At 35.5% G+C, this 10978-nt stretch overlaps 2 protein-coding genes across 3 annotated transcripts; one reads left to right on the top strand and one right to left on the bottom strand.

The window, feature by feature from the left end:
• Positions 1-579: 579 nt before the first annotated feature.
• tubb1 (tubulin, beta 1 class VI) lies at positions 580-9803 on the top strand. Of its 2 annotated transcripts, none has more exons than XM_079841564.1 (4): positions 580-706; positions 2880-2988; positions 4816-4926; positions 6523-9803. In XM_079841564.1, the coding sequence occupies exons 1-4, from the start codon at positions 650-652 to the stop codon at positions 7653-7655; spliced, it is 1410 nt and encodes a 469-aa protein (XP_079697690.1). In that variant the 5' UTR covers positions 580-649; the 3' UTR covers positions 7656-9803. The 2 variants fall into 2 exon arrangements, with proteins under 2 accessions (XP_079697690.1, XP_079697689.1); XM_079841563.1 differs by having other exon boundaries at positions 595-706; positions 4789-4926.
• Positions 9804-10175: 372 nt separating this feature from the next.
• On the bottom strand, positions 10176-10978 carry atp5f1e (ATP synthase F1 subunit epsilon). The gene is made up of 3 exons (XM_079841562.1): positions 10839-10978; positions 10480-10604; positions 10176-10312 (listed from the first exon to the last, which is right to left on the bottom strand). Exons 1-2 carry the CDS (start codon positions 10868-10870, stop codon positions 10481-10483), a joined length of 156 nt encoding a protein of 51 aa, XP_079697688.1. The 5' UTR covers positions 10871-10978; the 3' UTR covers positions 10176-10312; position 10480.

Here is a 10978-nt window from a genome sequence, read left to right as displayed (position 1 = left end):
TCACTTTCGATACTTAAGTACTTTTAAAAGCAAGTACTTCTATACTTTTACTTAAGTAAAAATCTATCTTTACAACTTTCACTTGTAATGGAGTAATATTTAACCAATAGTATTTTTACTTTTACTCAAGTAATGGAGTTGTGTACTTTGCCGACCTCTGTGTATTCTATACAGAAATGTCAACTTCAAACTCTAACTCTTATTGTAGGAAACACTGAGACAATGAGCATGTGGTCTGTCTGTCTCTCTGACGGTCTGTCACTGCATTGCGACAGATAGGGCCTGCAAGAGTCTTATCATGAACACCAGAGACAGTGACTGATGGAAGCTCGTGATGATAGGACTTTGCATCCTGCATTTTACATATTCAAATGTTAAAACTATCCTTAAATACTTCATACATATCATCAATTTGGTCATTCATAGTGTGCTAAACGTTGACCCTATACAACACAGTTGTTGTTCCTCACTGAAGATCACCAGTCTCTTCTGCTAGCTTGCTAATTCAGTGCCACAATGACCAGTACGTTATGTGACATATGGGTGACTCCCTCTTAATGATGTCATTACTGGTGTTACACACACAGCGGGCATCTCAGACTCACGGTCAAGGCCATTCCTGCTCTTTCAGCTTGCCTAATTGATCATTATGCGTGAGATTATTCATCTACAGATCGGACAGTGTGGGAATCAGATCGGCTCAAAGGTGCGATGACTCAAAATATATATTTTTATGTATGATAAGTGGCTGAATTAACATTTTAAACTCAGCTTGATTCAAGCAAGAGAATCTGATGCATGCTTAACAGACAAATGAGCATGCATTTCTTAGTTATGAGTATTTATATGTAGTTTATTTATTAGTTTGTTTTTGTCATACATTGTCATTCTTTTATTATTATACACATTTTTTGGAGTTTACTATAATTTTGAACAGTATTCTGCTAGTGGCTAACTATTGCAGAAATGTTTTCAGTTATTAGCTATAGCAAAAACTTTGCTACTAAAATGTATTTTTAAGCTGAATATATATTTAAAATTGTGGTACGTGCAGTCATAGGGTGTCCACCCTACTGTGGTCTACTGTAAGATAAGAGACAGAGCCTCCTCTGACGGGCTAGGCCTTCTTTATCATATAAATGAGCTCAGCGGCCTGTCAATTTCAGTGATACATGCTGTAAAATTGTGGTTTAAAAAAAAACATAATGGCGTCCGGAAGAACAAGTGTAAGTCATTTAAACTCAACAGATACGTCAGTTGTGGAAGTCTTGACTGCTTTGGTCATTTGAAATCTAAACTAAAAATCTTTTTTGAGCAACAAATGTCTATCTGGATACTTTAGATCGGTCGTGGCTCTGTGTCTCACCTTTCCCGTTGACGGAAACATTGCTCAAAAAGTTGCCCTGTGTATCATCATTTACATTACATTACATTTAGTCATTTAGCAGACGCTTTTATCCAAAGCGAGGGCAATATGAGGGCAATAGAAGCAACTAGAGCAGTCAAGGGCAACAATATGCAAGTGCTGTAACAAGTCTCAGTTAATCTAGCACAGAACAGAATTTTTTTTTTATTTAATTTTTTTTATTTTTATAAATAGATTAGACAGACAGACAGACAATGAATAGAATGATAAGTCACCTTAAGGTTTAAGCGCGTTTCACCTTAAGGTTTCCTTCAGTACTGAAGATTAGGGCTGGGTATTGCCACAAATTTCACAATTAGATTCGATTTCGATTCACAAGCTTGCACTTAGAATATTTTGGATTTATCAGGTACACTGGAAAAAAAAAACTCTGCGGGGTTGTGATTGTAACAAAAATACATCAACATTTTCAACAAATAAATCTATGTTTGGTACTTTACTTAATATTTTGAGTAACTTAATTGATATAATGTTGTAGTAAACACATGTTTTTTTACAATTAAATGGTGCGTGTATTATCTTGAGTAATGTTTACTAGGCTTTTTAGATGTGTGCCTTTTCAAGATACTTTTTACGCTTTATCTTTACTCTAAAACTTCAGATAACTTACTAGTACTAGAGGCAACTTTTCGGCACTGCACCAAGCAAAAATAAATCGTAATCATTACAAAGAGTAAAGATAAAGCGTCTGACAAGGTCTACATGCATTCATTCGAATGGCTTGTTTTCCCCCACGGCATATGGCGGAGATGACGTTTTTGTGGGCGTTCCCAGTAATGCCGACCAAATCTATGGGAGTCAGTTGTAGCCTACTATAATATTGAAGGTAAAAATGAACTGATTTGTATACAAACACATAAATTACACTTAATTTTTTTTATAATAATAAAGTTATATGAAATATAAACATTTAAATGGTGACTGTCATAAAAACTTATTCAAACATGCATTAAATATTGAAGAACATTATAAATGATAATGAATATGTTATATGGTGCATATTATCAAAATGCTCCTCTCTAGAGTAAATTTTTCTAGCTGACTAACGAGTGGACACTGGATATGGTTTTTCTGAGGTAAATGTTACGTTACATGACATTTACAAGATGTTTTATTGACGTCTTTCTGCGGTTGAAACACGGATTGAGTGATTCCATGTGGCATGATACGGATTTCGGTAAGTTGTACTGTATCTTTTAACACACTTTCAGATGCTCATTCATGTTTATTTTGCGCTGTAACTGGTTCTAAGGTGGAAGAGAAGAGACGCACTACAATGTTCTTGGGATTTAAGAATCGATATCGGTTTGTGAAAATGAGAATCGATTAAAATCGAGAAATCAATATTTTTTACCCAGCTCTAATGAAGATATCAGTTTGATCAGGTCAAAATGCAATAAATGGGAGAAAATATGATGAGTTTCAAGCTAAATATTTTTTTATGTGTTGGCAGTTCTGGGAGGTGATCAGTGATGAACATGGCATTAGCAGAACAGGAGAATATGTGGGCGACATGGCCCTTCAGCTGGAGAGGGCCAATGTTTACTTCAGTGAAGCACATGGTATGCAGACCTACACATGTTTTCCGTTTGTATTCAGTAGATACTAAAAGTAATTTTTTTTCTAATGCAATGACATTCATACATTTTTAGTGCATAAATAAATGTCTATCCCCTGATTTCACAGACCAGGCTTAAGATAGTCTCAGACTAAAATGCATGTTTGAGCTGTTTTAACTGAACCTGGCATATCTTAAAATATGTCAGTGCCATTGTTTTGTCTCAAGATGCACAACAGTAATGTTTTTGATTATAAAAGCTATTTAAATATTCTAAATGAACCTGGCTCAACCTAAGCCCTGTCTGTGAAACCGATATTATATAACATATTATACACTGTAAAAAAAAAAGTGAACAAATGAAATGTTTTTCAAGTTTTTCAAGCATGCAGATTTTAAGTATATTGAACGTGTGGAATTAAGTAAAATTTACTTAACTAAGTTAAGTAAAATTAACCATGAAAATAAGTTAAAGGCCAGATAAAGTTTAAGCAATTTCTACTTATTTGATGTTTAATTTGCAATACACTGTTTCAAGTACATTTTACTCAAACAATATAACACTGTAAACCCTAACGCTCAAAATAATATGTTTGAGTAGAGCCTACTCAAATTAAACAAAATCAAATAACTGACACATTTTAAGTAATCTGAATTGTTTCATTGTTTGTAGTTTTATGAACTTGTTTATTAAATTTAAATTTGACTGAAACTGGGCTGGGATTTCTATTTCCCAGCATGCTTTGCCATGACACTTAAAAGGGTAAAATGCTCAAATTAAATGTTTTTTGTGCAAGATTAATGTTAAGTGGGAGATTTAGTAGTGTTTAATGTTTTGCTGCTAGTTTAAGAGTTTCTGTTATGTTGCTTAGTTTGAGAACAGATACATGTTAAATGTTTTATATTGCTGTACTCATTCAGCAAGTGCTATGCTGTGCTAATGCTATCAAAGTATTGTGTTACCAATTAGCAAGGTAGCATTTATTAAATTAGCTAGTTAAAGCTAGCCAAGTTTCCACAACTAAAAATATTTAAGTTGATAATTTTAAGTTAAGTGTATGAATTAGCTTACTCAAAAATTTGAAGTTAAGAGCAATTAAAATGAATGAGTACAAAATAATAATCTGTGTTAAGCTTTAGATTTCTTAACTTAAAAAATGTGATGTAACCGATTACTTCAATAGAGACAACATATCTACATTATAGAAATAATGTGGTACCCACCCGAACAGAGACCTCAATACTTCGTACCAAACACACAATAACGGTAACATTTATTGGATAATTTTTTATTATGAATGTGTAATTTTGAGAAGAAAACTCCAGATTTTTTCAACTCCAGAACTTTACAACAAAAACTGTGTAAATATAGCTGGAAAAAATGCAACCATATTCATTATTCATGCCCCAGGGCATGATGGGAACACCAGTCTCAGAAAGTTGAGTAGGTTTTACTTAATTTTATAACATTGATATTTATGATTTAATTTCTACAAGCGAGTTTTTTTTTGCTGGAACTAACTTATTCAGGTGGAAATTACATTAGTTTTTTCTGTTGTATTTACTTCACCACAGAATAATTGTTATTCGGTTGTATTTTGGATTTTATTTTGTATTGCATTTTTTTTTTTGTGCATTCGGGGCAATGCATTTCATGTTCATTTAAATGCAACCTGTATTTCTGACATTGTTATTATTGTAAATTGTGTGTTATATATTGTAAGAGTCATACTGAGCTGTCTTTATCTGGTAAGTGGGGCAGTCGAGGTACACAGTAACTTCCTCTAACACAATTCTCATGCAGTGACTGAGATGTTTCATTGGCTGTCAGGTGGCAAATATGTTCCTAGAGCATTGTTAGTGGACCTGGAGCCAGGCACTATGGACAGCGTGAGGGGCAGCCACATTGGACAGCTCTTCAGACCGGATAATTTTATACACGGTGAGTCAACAATCATCTGCAATAAAGACATTTGATTTAGGCACCATGTGAGATTCATTAACTATAAGTAGGGTTGGTTTAATCACTTCTGAAACATACACTCTTAAAAATAAAGGTTCTTAAAGGGGGGTTTCACAGTGACACATTGAAGAACCTTTTTTGGTTCTCCAAAGAACCTTTCAGTGAACATTTCTTAATAATCAATAATAACCTTTTTTCAACTATAAAGAAAGGTTCTACTATAAAGCTGCGATCACACTTGACTTTGAGTTTCTACGGACGTCGTAACTAGTAATATGAAGTCAGACTCTGCATTGTCTTTTATTCAGACTACTTTTTTATTGATTACATGATTACATGTTATTCTCACAATGGCAGTCAAATATTCATAATTCATTGATTCTCATCTTTTAAATTTTCCTTTCTAAAAACACCTGCTGGTATACGTTCAGAACGTCTTCCAGGTTTGTGGAATTGGACACAGACTAGCCAGTGGTCATGTGACTATTACTGAAAACTGAGAGTCACACAGCATTTGATCACTGAATTTACAGAAATCATTTCACTTTAACAAGTGTTTTCTCAACATTGCATCAACAACTCCTGATTAACACATGAATTATTATTTGAATTATCACTCAGTTTCAGCAAGTCATTTAACCATGCATTACTGTCTTTGGAAGGCTTTTGTCTTTCAAACGCATTTAAATGTACAAATTTACATCCAATGCAGGGATTCCTCAGATGAAATTTCTTATACCTAATATATTTATTTGTAGTACCCCCTGAGATTTTAATTTAAGTTAGGTAAATAGTAAAACTGACAATAAAAACAATAATAATAATAAAATTATGTTCATGGTTCTACTGATGTCAGTTAATGGTCACATGACATGCAGACAAACCAATAAAATATTTTAAAAATTGTGTATTATTTTTATTGTTTTTATTTTAAAATTATTTATTTTAATTAAAAAAAATTACTTAATAGTATTTTTTTTTAAACCCCAGTCTTTTGGAAAACCCTGAAATAATGTAATATTTAATGCACTTCATGTTGTGATAACAAAGAATGGAATATATGTTATTTCTCTTTATTTTGATATCAATATGGTACAAGATTATTCTACTCAAATTAATCTACTCAAAAGTAATCTAAAAGTAATCCAAAAGTAGTCTGATTATATTACCGTAAATGTGTAATGTAATGGATTATATTACTAACTAGAATTTTTGTCATGTAATTTGTAATCAGTATCTACCCAGCTCTGCATATAATACATTAAAAAAAATTAAATAATCAATCTACTCCTCTGCTGCTGCATTCTTTTAATTTTTAAAATCTTCTTTTGGTCTCTCATCTTAACGTGATACGAATTCACAAGTCAAGAGTTCACCAAACCTGAACTTCAGAGCACAGCGAAATGTGCATGAGTTTCCTGTCTCCCACATTCGCATGCATGCCAATGGAAGTCAATGCAACAAAAAGGCTATTGTGACCACCACTCAATCTCTAAAATCGATTGGCTAACATTTCTAACATGGCACAATGCCGTAATGTCATTCCTGATGTTGTTTTCTCTCTGTAAATGAAAGGCAATTCTGGAGCTGGCAATAACTGGGCCAAAGGTCACTATACCGAGGGCGCAGAACTTGTGGAGCAGGTTATGGATCGCGTCCATAATGAAGCCGAGAGCTGCGACTGCATGCAGGGGTTCCAGTTCGTCCACTCTCTAGGTGGTGGCACTGGTTCGGGAATGGGTACCTTGATTATCAATAAGATCCGGGAGGAGTACCCTGACCGAATCATGAATAGTTTCAGCGTAATGCCCTCGCCGAAGGTCTCCGATACAGTAGTGGAGCCGTATAATGCGACCCTGTCAATTCACCAACTGATCGAGAACACAGATGAGACGTTTTGTATTGATAACGAAGCGCTGTATGATATCTGCTTTCGCACTCTCAAGCTCACAACGCCAACTTATGGAGATCTCAACCACCTTGTATCCCTCACCATGAGCGGGGTCACAACCTCCCTCCGCTTCCCAGGTCAACTGAACGCTGACCTTCGGAAGCTGGCCGTCAATATGGTGCCCTTCCCGCGTCTCCATTTCTTCATGCCTGGTTTCGCTCCTCTCACGGCACGTGGTAGCCGACAATACAGCGCCCTAACTGTGCCCGAGCTCACCCAGCAGATGTTCGACCCCCGTAACATGATGACCGCGTGCGACCCACGTCGAGGACGCTATCTGACTGTGGCGGGCATTTTCCGTGGTCGCATGTCCACTAAGGAGGTCGATGAGCAGATGCTCGCCATCCAGCAGAAGAACAGCGATTACTTCGTGGACTGGATCCCTCACAACGTCAAAGTGGCCGTTTGCGATATCCCGCCGCGAGGCCTCAAAATGTCCTCCACCTTCATTGGAAACAACACCGCCATCCAGGAGATATTCAAGCGCATAGGGGAGCAGTTTTCGCTCATGTTCCGACGCAAGGCCTTCCTGCACTGGTACACGGGCGAGGGCATGGATGAGCTGGAGTTCACGGAAGCCGAGAGCAACATGAATGATCTGGTTTCAGAATACCAGCAATATCAGGATGCCACAGCCGAAACGGATTTCGACGCAGAAGATGAAGTGACAGAAGAGGAGAGTCTGCCATCAATAGTACACAGCACTCGAGCAGAGATTAAGACTGAGGTGCTCACCGAAACTACAGTCAGCGAATGACGCGTGGGCTTTAGTGAATATGGCATGAGTGGATCTGATTGTGTCAAAGAGTGAGAACATTCAGTGGCCCCATAAAGTATTTAGGCACTTAAAGGGATGGTTCACCCAAAAATAAAAATCCTGTCATCATTTACTCACCCTCAAGTTGTTCCAAACCTGTATGAGTTTCTTTGTTCTACTGAACACAAAAGAAGATATTTTGAAGAATGTTGGTAACCAAGCAGGTAGAGCAACCATTGACTAACATAGTATTTGTTTCCCTAGCTTTGTTACAAACATTCTTCAAAATATCTTCTTTTGTGTTCAGCAGAACAAAGAAACTCATACAGGTTTGGAACAACTTGAGGGTGAATAAATGATGACAGAATTTTTATTTTAGGGTGAACTATCCCTTTAAAATACCCTTAAAATGGATGTTATGAAAGACATTGCATTAGATATTGGGGCATCTGAACCAACTATATTTTTCAGAGCATCAAATATGACAATCAAAGTGTCGTTATAAACATCATTTAAAACCTATTGAAATGTATTTTTGTTTTTATATTTTATGTAATTCAATGACACTGTGCCTATACTGTTTGGAGCCACTGTACATAGCAAACTGTGAGATATTTCTGACCTCCAGGTGAAAATGATGAATTACACAAATAAGATTCATAATTCAAATATAATCTTTCAAATATCTTTTCAAGCAGATGTCCACCACTGATCAAAATTTTGGGGTTGGTCAGATTTTTATACATCGTTGAAAGTCTCTTCTGCTCAACAACAAAGCCTCATTTATTTGATCAAAGTACAGTAAAACAGCAATATTGTGAAAAATTAAACAACCTTGATACTTTTTCAGGTTTCTTTGATGAATGGAAATTTCAAAAGAACAGCATTTATTTCTAATTAAATCTTTTGTAGCATTATAAATGTCACCTTTGATTAATTCAATGCACCCTTGTTGAATACAAGTATTTAAGAAAAATCTTACTGATCGTGGTGTATAATATATAACAAAGTAAAATGTACAAAGTAAAATATACATATACAATATTGATGTGTAATGTCACCGGAGAACACAATACTATTTCTGTATGTTCTGTAGTAATGAAAATCTACAGATATATGAAAAACTTTATGGAAAAATATAGTTAAAACATTTTTCTCATTTGTGTGGTGTAATAGTACTATATAGAAGCTTAAATTCTGCTGTCATTTGTTTTTAATATTCAAGGCTGCATTTCTGTTTTTGTTAATTTTGCTCATCCTGTAAAGGAACACGCCACTTTTTTTGAAAATAGGCTCATTTTCCAACTCCCCTAGAGTTAAATAGTTGAGTTTTACCGTTTTCGAATCCATTCAGCCGATCTCTGGGTCTGGCGGTAGCACTTTTAGCATAGCTTAGCATAGATCATTGAATCTGATTAGACCGTTAGCATCTCGCGAGTTTTGATATTTTTCCTATTTAAAACTTGACTCTTCTGTAGTTACATCGTGTACTAAGACCGACAGAAAATGAAAAGGTGCGATTTTCTAAGCAATTTTCTTCAATGTCAACTTATATCATTGAGCCACTGCACTCATGGTAAGGCACAAAGTTCCTTGATTATTACGCAGGAATAAGACTATAGTTCTTAGCCATATCAACCTAGAAAATCACAACTTTTCATTTTCCGTCGGTCTTAGAACACAATGTAACTACAGCAGAGGCAAGTTTTAAATAGGAAAAATATCAAAACTCTTTGGTCATTTTTTGAGCGAGATGCTAACGGTCTAATCAGATTCAATGATCTATGCTAAGCTATGCTAAAAGTGCTACCGCCAGACCCGGAGATCGGCTGAATGGATTCGAAAACGGTAAAACTCAACTGTTTAACTCTAGGGGAGTTGGAAAATTAGCCTATTTTTTTTTTTTTTTTTTAAAGTGGTGTTTTCCTTTAATAAAACCATGTTATTAATATAAAATACAACTGTTTTCAAAATATATTTGACGTATCTGCATTGTCCTTCAGTATGTATAAATGCCAAGAGATGTTATTTTCCTTTTCATTGTCAATTGTCATGCAACCATTTATGAAAGAAAAAAAAAATGTTAAGACACCAAGACTATTCAATTAAAGAGGTTTTACATCATGGAAACTCTATATATTTTAATAAAATACCAACAACATTAAACTCTGGAAATCCTACTTTTTTCATGTAAAACAATTAGTTAACACATCTCTATTTTAACCTGATGTATACTGTACCTTCCTTGTATAGCTTGAGAAATATGAATTATATACAAAGCGCATTAATCTGCCCACATCTTATGCTGAGAACATATTACTAAGCTATAAAAAACTACCACACAGCAAACCAGTAAAAGGTTTAATGTCTCTTTTGATTGTGCTTTAAAACCAGACATTACCAGTACTTGCATTTAACAAGCAACTGATCTGATAAACTAGAAGTAATGCGCACATTCACCCAATGCACACTTGCTAAACAGAAAGCTCTTTAGACCAAGAACACACAGAGCGAAGGCTGTTTTAGTTTGAGACTCATAATTTATTATCAAAAGAATACAGCTATTTTCATTCAATCAACATAACTGCGGGTCTTGTTGTAAATCCGACAGAGAATGTGTATAGAGAAGTTGGGACTGCAAAGTGTAATTAAAGCTCCTGCAAAAAAGCAGAAAAGAAAATCAATCATGATATATAAAAACAACATTTTACATAAAACATGGAATTAAAAAATAGTTAGTTAAAGTGGTCAGTTAATGCATCAGTTTCTACAACTGCAGTACAGTTCAGATAAACACATTAATTGTTTAAAGGCATCAACTCACATTATGCAGTCTTGAGTTTAGTGACCTTCACATTGGTTTCTGCGTGTTTAAGCGCCTCGACTTTGATATCTGGCTTCAGTGCAGCCCGCACGACCCTGGCGCAGATAGCCGAGTACCTGATGTAACTGAAACGACAAAACAAGTATTTAGTTACAGAATAACTAAAAAATCCTCTTATGAATATGTGAAGCTTGATTCAAATACAACACGACGCTACTACTATAGCAAAACACATAGCTGTGCAGTGCAAGGCCAAACCAAACGAACAGCAGCTATATAGCTTCACGAACTACACCGCGTACACCAATTAAAAGAGAAATTGTACAGCCTTTAACGTTATTTAACTGTCATTCTGGTACCTCAGTCCTGCTTGTCTCCAGTAAGCGACCATTTTTCCGGGCAAATGAGTATCTTACGTCCGTCAAGCGGTGCTGTGCGTTTTGATCAAGGACGAGGACAAGGCCTGTGCGTTCGCCGGAATGTACGTCATAGGCCAGCG

The sequence above is a fragment of the Gobio gobio genome (assembly GCF_949357685.1).
Source record: "Gobio gobio genome assembly, chromosome: 17".
NCBI lineage: Eukaryota > Metazoa > Chordata > Actinopteri > Cypriniformes > Gobionidae > Gobio > Gobio gobio.
The sequence above is the reverse complement of the archived record's forward strand: the minus strand, read 5'-3'. Positions and strand labels throughout refer to the sequence as shown.

Coding starts and splice junctions, on each gene's coding strand:
- atp5f1e (XM_079841562.1), bottom strand. CDS start 10,870: ATGGTCGCTTACTGGAGACAAGCAGGACTGAG. Junction 10,605..10,838: donor TGGAGACAAGCAGGACTGAG/GTACCAGAATGA, acceptor TTGTCGTTTCAG/TTACATCAGGTACTCGGCTA.
- tubb1 (XM_079841563.1), top strand. CDS start 650: ATGCGTGAGATTATTCATCTACAGATCGGACAGTGTGGGAATCAGATC. Junction 707..2,879: donor GGAATCAGATCGGCTCAAAG/GTGCGATGACTC, acceptor ATGTGTTGGCAG/TTCTGGGAGGTGATCAGTGA. Junction 2,989..4,788: donor TTACTTCAGTGAAGCACATG/GTATGCAGACCT, acceptor ATTCTCATGCAG/TGACTGAGATGTTTCATTGG.